This window comes from Nannospalax galili, unplaced genomic scaffold (genome assembly GCF_000622305.1).
Source record: "Nannospalax galili isolate Female #2095 unplaced genomic scaffold, S.galili_v1.0 scaffold263, whole genome shotgun sequence".
Taxonomy (NCBI): Eukaryota; Metazoa; Chordata; class Mammalia; order Rodentia; family Spalacidae; genus Nannospalax; species Nannospalax galili.
Genome location: NW_008350402.1, coordinates 283,423 through 300,866, shown reverse-complemented (window position 1 = coordinate 300,866; position 17,444 = coordinate 283,423). Strand labels below are relative to the sequence as shown.

The 17,444-nt window shown below is 47.8% G+C and overlaps 1 protein-coding gene across 1 annotated transcript in view; it reads left to right on the top strand.

The window, feature by feature from the left end:
* Ccdc180 (coiled-coil domain containing 180) overlaps positions 1-17,444 on the top strand; it is a 54,737-nt gene that overhangs the window by 29,041 nt on the left and 8,252 nt on the right. Inside the window, exons 22-31 of the mRNA XM_008847725.1 lie at positions 1,874-2,018; positions 2,221-2,337; positions 6,824-6,922; positions 8,567-8,686; positions 10,136-10,308; positions 10,572-10,624; positions 10,741-10,819; positions 12,677-12,754; positions 14,994-15,060; positions 15,731-15,872. Of these exons, the coding sequence (XP_008845947.1) occupies positions 1,874-2,018; positions 2,221-2,337; positions 6,824-6,922; positions 8,567-8,686; positions 10,136-10,308; positions 10,572-10,624; positions 10,741-10,819; positions 12,677-12,754; positions 14,994-15,060; positions 15,731-15,872 (1,073 nt within the window). The remainder of the gene's footprint in view (positions 1-1,873; positions 2,019-2,220; positions 2,338-6,823; positions 6,923-8,566; positions 8,687-10,135; positions 10,309-10,571; positions 10,625-10,740; positions 10,820-12,676; positions 12,755-14,993; positions 15,061-15,730; positions 15,873-17,444) is intronic.

The window sequence follows — 17,444 nt, the reverse complement described above, 5'->3', positions numbered from 1 at the left end:
GTGTTCTAGTTTGCTTTCAATAGCCATGACAAAACACTCTGACCAATACCAACTTGGGGAGGAAAGGGTTTATTTAGCTTACATCTCCAGGGTCACAACTCATCACCAAGGGAACTCAGCACAGGAACCTGGAGGCAGGAGCTGGAGCATAGACCATGGCTTCCCTGTGATCAGCTTGCTTTCTTATGCAATACAGGACCATCTGCCCAGGGGTGGCACCGCCTACAGTGGGCTGGGCCCTCCCACATCCCTCAACAACCAAGAAAATGCCTCACAGACGTGGTCACAAGCCAGTTCAATGGGGGCAATTCCCCAGCTGAGGCTCCCTCAACCTAGGTGTGTCAAGTTAACAACTAAAGCAATCCAGCACACTGGATAGCATGCATACACACACAAGCTATGTAGAGTCGGACTTTCTGAGAAGGGAGAAGGAGGTGAGATAAGAAAGAATAATGGGGGGGTGAAAAATGACTAATATTCACTATATACATGAATGAAGCAATCAAAGAATAAAGTAACCCTAAGAACACATGGATGACTCCAGGCACCCTCATACAAAAAGGATCACATGGCACTTATTCTTTTAGTGCCTGGTATACTTCATTTGCATATACCATGTCTTGAAGGTTCATCTATATCTACCATACATCCAAACGTTCCTCCTTTTAAGGGCTAAGTGACATTCCAGTATGTACATATCACATTTTGTTTATCCGTTAGCCTATTGGTGGCCAAGTGGTTGTTTCTACTTTGGGGTGTTAGGAATAGTGGTGCCAGGAATGCTGGAGTGCAGCTGTCCGTCCAGGCTCTGCTGCAGTCTTTTGGGAGGAGTCCCAAAAGCAGAATTGCTGCATCAGATGGTGATTCCTTCGTTTATCTTTTGAAGAGCCGTAATTCTACTCTCCATGGTAACTGCCCCATTTTTCATTCCTGCTGACAAAGTGCAAGAGCTCTATTTCCTCTGTGTCCTCACCAACATTTTTCACTTCCTTTCTAAAATAGTAATGCAGGCAGTATGACAGTGTGGTTTTAATTTGTATTTCCCTGATGATTATTGATGACGTCTCTCTAAGTGCTTATCAAGGCTCTTCTTTCTCTGTTTTCCCCATGATCTCAGGTTACTCCTGCCTGAATATAAGCCTGGACGTACTCTTTGATAATTGCGACAGGTTATATTTGATTCATTTTTAAAGCTTATATTGCTTCAAAAATTACAAATATTTATTATAGCATAATCAAACACAGAAGTAAAATTAGAAGTCCTCCAAAAATAAATTTTTGATGTGTTATACATAAATAAACATTGCTAGTTTTGTACTGACGTAGAATCCTATTCCATGTGTATATTAATCATTTTACTCATTGTGGCAAAATGCCTGACAAAAGTAATCTAAGGAAGGAAGATCTCCTGACAGGTAAATCTTTTCGTTGGGGCCAAGGAGACGGCTCAGGAAGTAAGGTGGTTTGTGCACAGGCCTGATGACGGGCATCCATCCCTGGATCCCACTAGGTGGCAGGAGAGAACCAGGAGTAGACCTAAACTCTCCAGGACAGAGCCAGCTTCGGCACATCCACATCCTAAGGGACCCTCTAGTTTCACTTCATCTGAAGACTGCAGAATTCTCATCCTTAAGTGAATTTCACGCAGCATTTTACTTGTTTCAGTTCGGTCTGTCACGGCACCCAATCTGACACCCTGGCAAACTGGAAATTCCACAGCTTTTACTCATTCCTGACCCTGCTCTTGCATTGCATATATATATATATATATATATATATATATATATATATATATATATAGCCACAGGCCTTGGGGTGGATGGGAATGTCCTTTATATCTTTATATTCTTTATATCTCCCCAATTCCTATCAGATTGTTTTCAGAGGGTGGCAACTTTTCCCCTGAAGAAATCAAGTCACTGTGTCATAGGCTGGAGAAGGAGGCTACCCAGATAGAGTTCGTTGAAAGTTTGATCATGATCAATATGGAAAAGATGGAGACAGAGTACATGGACGAGGTGGGAGTAGCCCTGTCCCCCCCCAAACAGCCCCCAGGAGTGCCTGCCATGGCTATCACCTGTGAAGGAAAGGCCATGCCAGGGGTGGGAGGGGGTTGGGGGGTTGAGGGGCTCCAGCAATGACCAAGCCTTTTCCCCATCCTTCTGAAGTCTGAAGTTCCAGATCAAGTTCCTCTACTTAATTCCTTATCTTTCTTCACAGGCCAATGATGTCATCAACAAATTTGAGAGTAAATTCCATAACCTGTCTTCAGACCTCATTTTCATAGAGAAAACCCAACGGCTGATGACAAATCTGCAAGTGAATATCAAGTGTCAGGTAGGACAGGTCCGTCCTCCATCCAATGGACATCTGTCACACACACCTGCACACCAGCATCTGGTACACACACATGCACACCAATATCTGTCACTCACAGCTGCACACCAGCATCTAGCACACACACACACAGCTGCACACCAATATCTGGGGCGCACGCATCTAGCGCACACGCGCATGCACACGCACACACACACACACACACACACACCTGCATACTAGCACTGTTCAGGTGTTGGGACACCAGGGTAGGGTCTGTCCCACAAGCCTTTTTCTTCAGCTAGGAAGACAAATGAACTCTTAATAGCCCCACCTATTCACTGAGTTATTACATACCATGCTGACCAAATCAATCTAATTAGCACTATTAGTCCTTACTAATAGTGTATTAGTAACCTGATGGGGTAAATAGTACTTTTATTGCCATTTTCAAGATAAACTGAGGTAGAGTTCATAAATTTCTTAACCCACAGGCAGGAGGACCTGAGTTCAATCCCCAGAACACACCTTTAAAAAACCAGACATAGGGCTGGGAGTGGTGGTTCACACCTTTAATCTCAGCACTCAGGAGGCAGAGACAGGGAGTCCTCTGTGAGTTCCAGGCCAGCCAGGGCTACATCGTGAGACCCTGTCTCAGAAAAAAAAAAAAAAAAAAAAGCTGAGCATGGTGATACACACTTATAATCCCATCACTGGAGAGGCAGAGACAGGCAGATCCTTAATGGCTTACTGGCCATCCAGCCTAGGCTAACAAGTCAATGAAAAACCCTCTCTCAAAAAAAAAAAAAACAAAACAAAACAAAAGGGCAAGGCAGATAGTTTCTGAGGGGCAACATCTGATGTTGACCTCTGACTTCCACCTGCATGTGCCCAGAGGTATAAGAGTGCACACACACACATCAGCACGCGCACACACACACACACACACACACACACACGCAGAACAAACGAACCTGAGGCTGACAGTAAGTAATGTGATGATGTAGGAACACATAGCTCTTAAGTGATGAAGCCAGAATGAGAGTCCAGGTCTGGCCCTAACCATAGCTAGGATATCCGTGCCCCCCACAAAAGTTGTGGGGTTACATGAGGGCATAGAGGGGAAGCTTTGCCTGGGTTGACAAAGCAGGGGCTTCCCAAAGCTCAAGACAAGAGTCACCAAGGCAGGAGATAGAGGGAATGGGGTGTCCTGGAGAGATGATGGAAAGACTCCCAGGTGCTGGTACCAAGAACATCCAAGTATGAGAAGGAAGGAGTGAAGAGCTGAGGCTGGAGAGGCAGGCAGTCCACAAGGGAGACGGTGAGGGCCACAAAGGGACTGAGTGCTCAGGGACGCATGTGAGGAGGGTGTCTAGCTACTGGTTGCACAAAGCTGGTGGTGAGTGTGAATGAGGAAGGGTAAAGCCAAGGCTGAGAGAATGGGCCTGGATGACTGTCTACAGGGACATGGTCCCATTCCAGAATTGGGAGGCAGTAGAGTAGGTGAGATTCGGAATACACTGGGCATGAAGGGCCTGGATTGCCCACCTGGCAATATGAAGTTTTGAGTACAGCAAGACCTTTCACAGCCCAACTGTGTGTGATCCCTGAAGCCAAGATGCTGGACCCATGGCCATCAAAGACTGACCTGGGAAAGTGGTTCTGAGTTCATTGTCTCGCACCAATGAACCTAATACCATGGACTCTCATGGGAATATGCAAAACAGAAGAAAGTTTTATTAAGAATTATTACAGAATTGAGAAAGCAAGAAAAAGTGAGAAATTAAAGTAAAAAAACTCCTGAGGATGGAGGGGTTTCCAGGTGACAGAAAAGCCGTTGAATTTCCTTTGTCCTGGGGTTTTATAGGACAATGGCAGAAACTGAACAAAGGCTGAGGAAATCTCGGATGGGACTGGTTAATTCTCTGGACTCTTATGGGCCAAACCGATGGGGGAACCCCACTCACTATGCATGTCCCCTTATCCCAACCAAGGAGATGATTGTGTGCCGCCCACCCAGTTAGGTGTTGTTGAAGGCCCCTGTGTCCATAACTGATTCTGGCTTTGTTAGATTTTTTGTTTTGTGTTTTTGAGACAAGGTCTCTAACCCCAGCTGGCCTGGTACTGGCTATGTAGATCAGACTGACCTCATTCTCACAGAGACCCACCTGCTCTGCCTCCTGAGTGCTAGGACTAAAGGCATGCACTGCTACGCCCTGCTTGTTAGTCATTTGTCTGCTAGCTGTTAGTCACCAGCGGGGTTGCTATCTCTGACCTTGCAGGCATCTCACTGGCTGTCTATTATACTAAGCTCTCTTTGTTCTCACACTTACATGATCAGCTTGTAGCTTTACCATGGCAGAGACTTATCTGTATTCCAGACACTAAAATATAGCTATGGTCTTTCTTGATTTCTTTTTATTTAGCTACTTGTCTATGGGATGGTCTGAGGTGATCTCCTAGGCAGAAGTTTCTTGTTAGAAGCTGTCTTTACTTACAATTTAGTGTGTTAAATTAGAAGCAGGACTATATGAAGGGGCAAGAGCACCTTATGTTCCTCAAGGGCTGGCCTGCCTGCCGCCACTGACCCAGAGCCCTGTTCCTCCTTTTATTTATCTGGCTTGATTATCTCATACCCAACTACAAGCCCCCTTTTTTCGTCTTCCTCAGCATTCCAGACTCTGCCATTTTAACTCTTTAAAGTATTTTATTTGGCGGGGGAAGAAAAGGAGGAAAAAGAGTTTCAAGGGGCCAAAGTCTTCCCTGAAGCAACCAAAGATATATCCAAGCGCTTCCTCAAAAAAAATTTTATTTATTATTTTTTATGTGTATGCGTGTATTGCCTGCATGTAGGTAAGTATACCCATGTTGTGTAATGCCCAAGGAGGACAGAAGAGGCTGTTGGATCCCCTGGAACTGGAGTTATGGACAGTTGTTAGCTGCCATGTGGGTGCTGGGATTCAAATCTGGGTCTTCTGTAATAACAGCCAGTGTTCTTAACCACTGACCCATCTCTCCAGCCCCTGCTTTTTATCCCAACCTCTGTTCCCACTGCAGCATGTATGAACAACTTTCAGCTTTCGCCATGGGCCCCTTCCCTCTTCCCCACATAGAGCTAGGTCACTAGGTCAGCACACATTCAAGGAGCAGTGTCTGAGAGCCTTCTGGAGTGGGACCAGCAGAGCTGAGGAGGGCCCACCTGTCTCCTGGGAGCCACAGGTGTGTACCAGCAAAAGAAGTGTTTGCTGAGGTCTCAAGCTCTGCGATGACACAGTCAGAGCCTGTCATGCTACCAAGCACTTACATTATTTGTGACATGGGAACTATAAAAACAACTCAAAAGGTTCTGGCACTAGTCAGTAAACTAATGTGTATTAAGCTTGGCATGAATCCCAGTACAGCATGAAGCCTCAGTGGAGGCAAACTGGTGGAGGGCTCCAAGCACCTCCAAGGGAAGCTTCTAGTCATTCCAGAAAGGAGGAAGAGATGCAGCTCCAAGGAGCAGAGCCCAGAGGCCAGAGTACATCACCCAGACCCTGTTTAAGGAGCACATTCCTAATGAGTCTCCAACCAGCATTGACAGACTCATTTCCTGGACTGTTCACAGCCTGCAGGGCTTACATTTTCTATAACAAGTGTCATAAGCAGAATCCATTTCTACTGTATTGAAAACAGAGAACAAACACAAAAGGAGATGACAATCTGTGTTCTACACATAGCATAATTCCCAGCAAGCACTTTACCAACTGAGACACATTCCCATCCCCCATGTAGTTAGAATTCCTGTTTAAGATACTGACTCATGATTAATACCACATGTGAAAAGATAGAAACGTACATTCAAATTGGCCTCTTGCTATTAATGTGACTTTATAAACTGTCTTCTCTTTATTTGTATGTATGTGTGTATGTGGTATGTGTGGTGCATGCACAACACATGTAGGCCAGCACAGGACATTGGGCATCTTCCTCTATCGCTCTTCTCCTTATTGCCTTGAGATAGGGTCTCTCACTGAACCAGAAGTTCACCATTTCGGCTAAGATGTCTGGCCAGAGAACTGTTGGATCCACCCCCCAATGCTCGGGGTTACAGACACACGTAGCCATTCCCAGCTTTTCTGTGGGTGCTGGGGATTTGAACTCAGGTCCTTATCCTTATAGAGCAAGCACTCTTATCCACTGAGCCATTTCCCAAGCCTTCTGTACACTTGCTAAAGATTCTTCATAAACACCCTTTGGGTGGCCTCCCTTTCATGGCTGTGCTGTCACTTTTCCTCTTGGAGGACACTGGATGGAGTCTGCCCACCCTCAACATGATGCCTTCCCAGTGCCATGAGAAACACCCTTGCCTGGGACACTGCCTACATCGATCTACTTTCCTGTCTAAACACACACTCCTGGTCTCAGTTTTTCATTGTTCAGTCAGTTTCTCACATATGTTGTAGAACATTTTCCTGATCACAACACATATTCAAGAGACAGAACCTTAGAACCTCTGGTTTTCTAGGTGGCAAAGTCCAATTTGCAAACAGATGGATTAAATTCTTCTCTGGAGCAGCTTCAGTGCAAGATGGCAATGTGTCGAGACCGACGGGGAGATAAAGCAGTGAGTGGTCAACAGATTCTAAGTGTGCCCAGTCAAGATTCACAAAGCTGGCATAAACTTGCATTTGGGTGCCAGATTTCTCCAGCACAAAATGGGTAGAGTGTCTCTGAGCCTCACTGCTTAACTTCTATGATAATCCGTGGAAGGAAGGAAGGAAAATCAGCCAGTGCCCCCTCTCCCACTAGCCCTAGGCAAGCATGCAGAGTCATTGAGGGTGGGTCCTGAGTCTGGCTTTGGGGACCCTACCTCCCCCTGCCATGTCAACAAGTGTCCTTCACTTAACCGAGAACTCAGCTCCAGGTAATGAGAGAAGCAAGGCTCTGCCCTCCTCCTTTTCATCAGAGCACACGAACTGATTTTTCATGTCTAATCTGTGAAGTCAGAATTAGAGCAGAGCTTGGCAGGAGCACGTTCCAAATGTCCCCAGGTTCCTGATCAGTAAAGCAGGTCTCTGGGTGTCCACATGCTTGTTTTTCCAACATGAATGCATGTCTCTGCCCCACTCCGCATGTGCCCTGGCCACATGAGGCATCTTCCCTGGGCAGCTCAACCAGACACCTCCAGAGCTGGATACCCGAGCTGCAGTCTATAGAAGGGCATTTCCTCCCTCCCCTTCTTTCTCTCATCCATGTTAGTGGCTCAGAGTTGTCTCCATTGACATGAGCACCAAGAATCCAGTGACTTTTCTAGCTTCCTTGCTTGCTGTATAGTTTAACACAAGATTCCTGAGAAGAGTTCAAACACCCACAGAGCATCACGTGCAGAATAAATGTCCCTCTGTTCTCGTTATGTGGAGACAGACACTCTCAGTCCCACTGGATGCCTTCATGCAGGTTTCTACACGTCCATTGAGTTAATTGCCTCAAAGAGCTGATGTGCAGACAAAAGGTGGTTCCTACAGCTTATCCATGAGTTCCCTGGTCTCCCTTATGCCTGGTATCAAGGGACAAACTAATTGTCCTACTGGGACCTCCAATAAGCCCCTTAGACAAACCCCAACTCTCCTGAATAGCAATGTTTTAATTCATTTCTTCCCCTCCCAAATTCCACACATGTTCTCTCCTGTCAAGCTATTAGGTGGATCCTAGGGTGTATGAAGTCTCCTGACCAGGTGGAGAGAGTGTGAGCTGTGGTGTGCCCTTCCAGAGTGGGTGGAGGAGCCTTGTTTACAGTCTGCAGAGCTGTAATTAGGAGACAGTGGTGATGCCTTGGATGCATGGCGAGGATAAAGATGGTGAGGGTGCATGGCTGTGTACCCGCAGTATGCTGCTAAGAAGAATGCCTAGGAGATGTTGCTGGAGATAGCCAGTCAGCTTTCCTGCTTAACTCTCCACATCCTTGCCAACAGGATGAAATGTGTCCTTCTAAACACAGAGCGTTAGAGTTAGAGGAGATGCTAGGGAAATTTCATATGGAACCATATGGACTTATATAGGCACCTATAGTACTAGGAGGAGAGATCTCCCATCAGTGAAGGATCTGCTACCTCAAGACAGCTGTCCCCAACTCCCCCAGGCCCCTTCCTGAAAGGGAATGACCTTGGAAGAACCAAGGGTTGTCCTTAGTGTGATAAGGCCCTGTTCCTGCATGTCTGGTGACCCTGCCTGCTTCCTGGGGAGCTGCCTTCCTCCATGTTCCCACTAGATGGTGACCACAGATGATCTCCTTGCTTCTGTCCAAACTTGGAAAGAAAAACTGAACCAGAGGATTAGGTACCTCAACTGCAGCCTGGATGTGATATCCGTTACTCAAGAGGTCATTAAGGTAAGGAGCTTGATGGGGTGATGGGAAAGGGTAGACAAGCTGTTGTCTGGGCTCCCAGGAGACCCCAGAAGATCCAGTGGGCTAAGGGAAGGGAAGATTCCCAGATCGCTATGGGACATTAGACCTGCTGGAATGTCATGGAAGGAAGGCACACTGTGGAGTCAGATCTGAGCTGAGATTCCCCAGGGCCCAGCTCCTTGCACTGGAGTCTGAGGAGGCTCCTCACCTCCTGGCATCACTCCTCTCTCCACCAGGGCTCACTCTAGACTCTCTGCACAAGGTCTCAGGCCAGTCTATTCACCTCAGCGTCTTCCTTCCCAACTGCAGCCATGAGCAAGCAGCCTTATCTACCATCTCCAAAAAGACTCCAGAGTCTTTCCCACTAGATACCTACTCCTCTCACATCCCACATCGCTGCTTCCCTGAGCAGCAGTCAGACCAAATGTCAGAAAAGGCCCAAATAACTGTCTCTCTCCTACCTTCAGGGTCAGGTCCAAATGCTCCAGCCAGCCACACAGAAGCCTGTTTGGTTTGTCCTCCATACCCCGTCATCCCTTTCTCCCAGTCTAAGGCACTTCTCTTAAGCCATCTCTCGCCTTCTGGTCTGGGTTGGGCTCTCCTGGCCCAGGAGCTTTTTCAACTTTCCCATGAGTCCACAGACCATGTGGTGAGGTCTCTAGTTAAGGGGCCATCTGCCAGAGACTGAGGGTAGAGGCTGCATGGCCTACCCCCTGCCCAGTCTTCACATAAGGCTTTGCTCATGTGAGGTGCTCAGCTACTTCCAGGGCATCCAAGAGCCAACTGCTGCATAAGTGGATTGTGCTGGCTCCACCCCCATTGCCAGCCTCTAGCCACCCTTCTGTGAGGACGCTTTCCCTATGGTACAGTCAGCTAACCATCCCATCCACCTCCTGTACTGCTCATGAGGCTGCAGAGGTCCAGCCTAAGTCCTTCCTTGAAATCCCTGACAGGAGAGGCGACTCAGAATGCAGCAGGGAACAGCCAGACCAACCACTCATGGTGGACACCACTACCACCTTTCCTCGCCAGGCAGTTAGCCACTGTTAGCCTTGTCTTCATTCCCTTATCTCATTTGGTCACTTATTTGTGTAAGTGTGCATTGGATGTCTGTCTCTCCTGCCTGGACTGCAAGCCCCAAGAGGTCAGGGAGTCTATGTAGCCTCTCTACCCATGTCCTTGGGACCCAGTCAGAGCCTTGTAGAGAACGGGGACTCAGGAAGCCTTTCTGAAAGAATGAATGAATGAGTGAATGAATGAATAAATGAATGAATGGTCCCCTAAGGGAAATAGAAATACAACCATTCTGTAGAGAAAAGAGCAAAGTTCTATGATGTCAGGCAGCTTGCCTCCAACTACCACTTGGATGCGGTGACCTGCTGCCTCTCCATCATGTGGTCCCTATACTCAGCTTGTCTTCCTGACCTGCAGGACACTGTTGTGACTGATATGAAAGTGGAGAGTGACATCCATGTGTCTTCAGAGGCCCTCGAGGAGGAGAACAAGGTGGGTGTGGTCACCCCTGAGTCCTTTGCCCAGCCCAGCCGCATGGGGAAGCCCATGATTGAAGACCCTGTCGTGGAGGTGGTCAAGAAGATCCTGCAGTGAGTGTCTGCCATCACCGCCTGAGTTCTTTAATCTGCAGGAAGTTTGGGGTCCTGCACACTGGGGTTCCCTTGGGAGGCCCCCTCCAGGAGGCCCAGACCTTGGGCCAGGGGCTTCTTCTCTCAGCCTCACTCAGCTCCTAAGCTTATGGTGGGACTTATGCACAGGGTATTGAGAACCAACAGGGACACTACCCCGGGACTGGCCTGGGCTGTCCTCCTGGTCACCATGGAAACACTCACTTCCTTCCCTTTGGTTTCAGACTTCCTCAGATAAAACCAGGGTACCCGTGTGATAAAGATCACTCTCAGACAGGTAGAAGCACAGGCTTGTGGAGCTCAGGGAAGCTGGTGGCTGGGAAGATGGTGGTATTTGTGGCCCATCCTCACCTCTTGCCCTCTGCTCCTGTCCTGGGTACTTGTCACCCAAAGCCTTGAAACGACATCGATGCCGAGAAGAAAAATCTATGAAGAAGCCCTTGGCCAGCTCCAGTGCCACCTCAGCTGGGAGGTAGGGATGCAAGGCCACCCAGAAGTTCCCCTTCCCAGACCTTCTGGGCCCAGACAGTCTGGACAACCTGATTCTTGCCCAGACTCTGATCTCAGGTCTCACTTGCACTCTTGCTTAGAGACTCCATGGGATGGAGGTGGGAGGGGCAGTAGTGACGGGCTGGCTTTGCTCAGGCCTGAGTTCATCCTTAGAGGTAGGGTACACCTCCCACCCAAAAAAGTGTCTGGGAGTTGGGTGACCATCCATGTGATGGCAGGGGCATCTCCACCCTGTAATCTCTCCACAAACTGGATAACATTAGAAAGAGAGAGATAGAGAGAGAGAGAGAGAGAGAGAAAGAGAGAGAGAGAGACTTTATTGGAGCAACCTCAAAGACACAGGAGTCTTGCAGCAAGGTGCCCAGATCTGTGCTCCACCCACAAAGCCCTGGAAAGGTCATCACACCTGATCTTCTGACCCCCAGCTCCCATTGACAAATTTTAGGAAAAGCAGGTAATGAGTCTAAGCAGGCTCTTTGCTAAGCCCTGGGTGGCATGGCTGAATTCCTGACTGGGAGAAAGTGAGGGGAAGCCCTGCTTGGCTTTTATCAGCACACGATCTGTTGAACCCTAAATCTGCCATGTGAAGAGAAAAGAAAACACTTGAAATAAAAGAGCAGGGAGGGGGCTAGAGAGATGGCTTAGCGGTTAAGAGCACTGGTTGTTCTTGCAGAAGACCTGGGTTCGAATCCCAGCACCCACATGGCAGCTGTCAACTGTCTGTAACTCCAGTCGCAGGGGATCCGACAGCCTCTTCTGACCTCCGTGGGCATTTGCATGACATAGGTGCACTCATCTACTTGCAGGCAATGCACACATATACATAAAATAAAAAAATAATAAGTAAAATTTTTTAAAAAGAGCAGGGAGTCAGTCAGCTACCTTCAAGTGCATTTGGTGTATTCAAGGGTGGGAGGTGGCGGGGGCCAGAGCTTCTGGTGGAGCTCAGTGAAGGTGTGCCTGGTCAGAGATCAGCAAACCCAAAGCTGAAAGCAGGCCCATTGGAAGCAGGGCGTCCTGTATGGTCAGTTACGGTGCTGAGCTGGCCCTCTCTAGTTGGTCCCAAATTGGAAATGACTACAAACATGAGATAAGTTGTTGTTTAGCAACCAAGGCCTGACCACTGGAAGCCTGTCATTACAGCCTGTCAGGAGGTACCAGTCTGCCTGCCTGCAAGTCTAGCCTGTTGCAGGCTGGCTTCTGGCTACGGCTTGTTCTAGCCTGGAGACTGGTGCTCAGAACCCAGTGCTCCAGGCTGTGGGTCAGAGTTCTATCTTTCAGTAGGTGATCCAGGCATCTCCTGTTTCTATACGTAGTCTCTCAGAGGTTCTAACATGAAGTCCAGGGCTCTTGTACTGTGAGAGGGGGGCCCATCTCAATTTAAGTTCATATCAGTAACACTTAACATTTTAGTATAAGTATGTCCCAAATATTGCCTGGGACATATACTAAAACATTACTCATTGTGTTTATCAAATTCACATGTAACTGGGAGTACCAAATGGGTATTTGCTGACCTTGGCGACCCTACCTGTTTTCCTGTGGGCCTTCGCCATAAGGAAAGAAGATGGCAACCTCTGAACTGCAACCCCTCTGCCCCTTGCTGTCTGCATGGCCTTGGCTGGGCTTTAGCGATACACCGAGTTAAGTCTGTCTTCAGAGCTGTTAAGGAACTGGGAAACACCCCAAAAGTTCCATCAAGGCTCCAGAATGGAGTCATCCTGCCAGACAGGCAACCCAGACTCTCAGGCAATCCAGGTAGGGTTCCATGGGTGCAGACTGCCAGACTGCAAAGTACTGATCCGCCTTTGTCCCTCAGCATGTCACGGCAGCCCAAGCTTATCAGAGTCAACAGGAAGTACCAAGTGCTCGGGGAAAGGCCTCCTCCTCTGGCTGAGTAAGTGGCAGTGGCAGTCTCTTCTCCTCAGAACCCTTCCCCTCTGTGGAACCCCTTTCCCTCTTTAGACCCCCTTTCCTCTGTGAGCTCCCTTTCCCTCTGTGGACTTCCTTCCCCCTCTGGGGACTGGAGAGACTGGAGGTTAAGCGCACTGACTGCTCTTGCAGCAGACCCGGGTTTGATTCCCAGCACCTACATGGCAGCTATGAACCGTCCTTAACTCCAGTTCCAGGGGAATCCGAAGCCCTCTTCTGACCTCTGTGGCATTGCACGACACGGGTGCACTCACATACATGCAGGCAATACACTCATATAAGATGGCTCAGCAGTTAAGAGCACTGACTGCTCTTGCAGAGGACCCAGGTTTGATTCCCAGCACCTACATGGCAGCTATGAACCGTCCTTAACTCCAGTTCCAGGGGAATCCGAAGCCCTCTTCTGACCTCTGTGGCATTGCACGACACGGGTGCACTCACATACATGCAGGCAATACACTCATATACATAAAATAATAGAAATAATAAGTTTTTAAAAACCTTTAAAAAAAAAAAAGGGTGGTCTGGAGGCTAATGAAGGGACACTTAGGGGTCAAGGCCAGTTCGTCTCAATCTCATCCATCTGTTTTCTGAGATGCATTTTCACCAAATTTTCACATTTTCCAAGACAGCATTTCATGGTCACAGGCCAGAGACCTTTGAGGGTTGGGAGGAGGGGTTCTTTGTTTAACTTTTTTTAAGTTTTCCCACCCATTTCTCTTTTCCTTTATTGGCCCTTTAGTGTCTAAAACAAATCTTCTTTACTTGGTCCACTTCTTTCCAAGCACCAGCATCTCTCAGGTTAAGAATAGAGCTCTACAGTAGAGACCACTCCCTCTAGCAATGGACCCCTCTACACAGCACCCCGAAGGCAGCCAATAACCCCAGAACGTCTTAGCTCTGGAGCTGCAGAGCTATGCAGAGAAGCGTGGCTGATCCACCAGGTGACCCAGGCGAGGCCTGGAGGTGGCAACTTGACATGCCCTCATCCCATGCACAGGACGTTCCATTGCAGTGGAAACTCAGCTCTGTTTGCTCTAGTTCTATGTCATTTTATTCCATAAGGAGATTTCTGAACCCCCACCACAAGAAAGATAGAGAACCGCTCCATCCCCACAAACATCTCCCTTTTTACCCCCTTCCCTCACATCCCAGTGCCCCATCCCTGCCCCAAGCAACCAGCAATCTCTCATCCCTGTGATTTTGTAACTTGGGGAATATCATATAAATGGACGTGATATCCCATTTAACATTCTCAGTGACAGCACAGTGCCCCTGAGACCTGGCTTAATCTTGTGCCACTGTAACAGAATTATTGTGTTATTGTTTTTGAGACAGGGTTTCATGTAGTTCAGGCTGGCTTCAAATTATATATAGTGACAGATGTCCTTGAACTCCTCCTGGTCCTCCTACCTCCACCTCCCAAGTGCTAGGATTACAGGCATGGAACACCACAGCCAGCTTTATTGTTTATTGTTTATTCCTTAAACAGTGTTGGGGGACTGACAGGTACAGACACTGCACTGGGGCTCCCCAGTGAACAGCCCCTGCCCCATAGTCCACATCCTGTATTAAAAGATAAATTCCTCCGTATTAAAATGTTGCCAAGTTGCTTTGCAGCAGATAATCATTTGTGAATGGGAGACATTTGTGGAGTGTGTGTGGCCGAGGGCTCCACCAAGGAAGGGCCGGGGGAAATTTTTCATGTGTTCACAGAAGCAACAGGAAGAAAATATTTGATTAGCTACAATGGAAAGTCCCCCATTAGAGGTTAATTAGCTATTTCTGATTGGTTGAGCTTAAATTTCATTGTACTAGAGACATTTCAGAGACAGACCCAGTCAGCATTAAATGCATGCAGAATTTACAGTCTGCTGGGATAGATGGAGATTAATGAGCCAGTCAAACCAATCAACCCCAGGTCCACCCTTTTGGGGTGCTTCAGGGCTTAGGAGCACGCTGAGAGTATCAGAACCAGGAAACCTGCTTGGAGCAGGGAGCCAAGGAAGAATGGGAACGCAAGGAGGTTTGCAGCCTGTTTTACTGGAGAGGACTTGGGGTGTGCAAAGGTCCTGGGGCAGCAGTGAGTGATTACCAGGAGTGACAGGGTCAGAGTAGGACACTCAGAATATCCTGACACTCCATTTTGTCTACATTGCTGCTCTACAGAGGCCACTCATAGAGCTGCTTTGTGTGTGTTGCAGGGACTTTAAAGGCATCATCCAGACCCTCCTCTGGGACAGCAATGAGCACCTGCTGATCATGGTGGAGGTGAGGGTCCCTGTCCACAGGCCAGTGCCCACTTGGAAGCATCTCCCCAGCTCTCTCTGCAGTCTGTTGAGCAGAGCACTAGGGGGAAGATTAGAGCCCCTCTCGACTTCCATCTGTTAACCTGTTGTGTGGGTTTTTTTTCCCCTCCTAGAAACTAAACCTCATTCATTCAACATTTATTTATTCATTTATTTGACCAGTCAGCAACATTTCTTGGACACAATTTACATGTCATGGGTGTACCAAGAGGAACAAGCCTAACTTCTGTCCCCAGGGCTCCCAGCAGCCCAGACACAGTGGGACCGAGAGAGCCAGGTGGGGCTTAGGAGCAGCCTAGGTGGTGTCCTGTTCCAGAACTCTCAGAATGTACCTAGGCTGCCTGCCTCCCACCAGCTGGGTCTTGCCCATCTTTGTGCACAGCCTAGTGCTTCCCAGTAAACTCCCAACCCTGTCTCAATTTGAGACACCATGGCCTTGTGTTTGCCATTCCCTCACTGAAGAAGCCGTGTGGTCTGCCTATGACCACGCTGGGCCAGCCTAGGATGCAGAGATGGTGACAAGGGCAGAGTACGTGTAGAGACTGGGAAGTGCAGAGACTTGGATGGGCAGGTGGGGCCGGGAGCCAGGGCCAAGCATCCTCACCCAGAACGGGACCACCTCTCTCTGTCAGGAATTTTACCAAAAAGAGAAGCACCCAGTCACCAGGCCTGAATGCATGTATGAAAGCTTTGACCAGTGTGCTGAGCACATCAGTAAGAAGATCCTAGAGTACCAGAACCAGACGGATGAGTACCACAACTCCTGCCTCCTGGGTATGAGCTGTGTGACTGGGAGGAAGCAGGCAGGAGGGTCGAGGGTGTGGCAGGAAACCAGTGGTGGAATTTGACCCTGGCCTTCCTCACTTCCACTCACTGGGGAGACAGAGGAACAGCCCTGTAAAAAGCCAACCTCTTGGAGTTAAGTAAAAGCAAGGATCAAATTTAACTGGGGAAAAATAAAAATAAACACATAATAAAAGGAGATTGACTTTTCTTGAGAAATGTAGTGGGTTTTACCACTAAAAGTGGGTTTTTTTTCTACTGTTTTTTTTTTTTTTTTTGAAAAAGGGTCTCCCTGTAGCCCCAGCTGGCTTAGAACCTACTGTGTAGACCAGGCTGGCCTCAATATTATGGAGACCAGATTGTCTCTGACTCCCAAGTGCTGGAATTAAAGGTGTGTGCCATTCACCCATGAGGTATATGTTCAATGGCTTTTAGTTTATAAATAGAATTGAATAACTCACCATTGTCAATATTAGCCCTGATCACTCTATCCCCTCCCACACCCAAGCCACCACATCCTACTGTGGTCCGTCACTATGATTTTTTCTGTACGTTCATGGGAATGGATTCATAGGGTCTTTTGTGACCATCTTCTTTCATTTTACAAAATGTTTTTTGAAGTTTGTGCATATTGTAAATGGTATGGTACGTCTTTCCTTTTTTTAATCTCCGAATAATATTCCACTGTACATCTGTCACCTTTGTTGTGCTCTGCTCTATGGTTTCAGAGGTGGCGGGGGGACGGGAAGTGGGGATTAGGGGATTAGGGGATAACCAGACCTGGGGCCAAGACCCAGCCCTGTCGTCTATCAGCTATATGACTTTGGCCTCAGTTTTCTTGTCTAGAAGCTAGAGAGAATAGTAGCACTACCATAGGACACCTCTTTGAGGATTAATCCCACACAGGAAATGACCAGCCGTAGTTCTCAGCACTGTGAAATCCAAGTTGTAGACAGCGTTTCCTAGTGAGTTCAGCCCGGCAGCCTCCTCACTCTCCCATTGAAAACATGTAAATTGTGCGATACAGTATTTTAAGGATATAGTCTTTTAAATGTATTGATGAACTGGCTGTATGGAACACACAAAAGCTCAAAATTAACTGTGAATAGGAACTATACTGAATTAAACAGAGACTCCAGTTACTGCTCTAAATTGCCCCTGTTTGTGGTCTTGGAGCATTAAGAAGAGGAGAGACATGCCAAGATCACCAAGGTTGGAGGTTCCACATGAAGCCTGGGACCACACAGGGCTCTACCTGCAGAGTACGGCCAGTGATGCAGAAAGCCCCTCCCTCTAACAACTAGAACCAAACTGGCTTATCAGAAACCTTAGTACTAGGGGAGGAAAACAGAAGCTTCAATGGGAATCCAGAGCTTTGAGTCCACCCTAATGTGGCTTCTGGTTCTGAATTCATACTTAGCAAAACATGAATTCAGTTTTGTTTCTACAGATCATTTGAAAAAATCTGAAACAGATACTTCAGCTTCAGACTGCCTTGAGCTGACAGTGTCTGGAATTTCCTTGACGCAGAGACTACACACATGCTCACTAGAAAATCTGCTT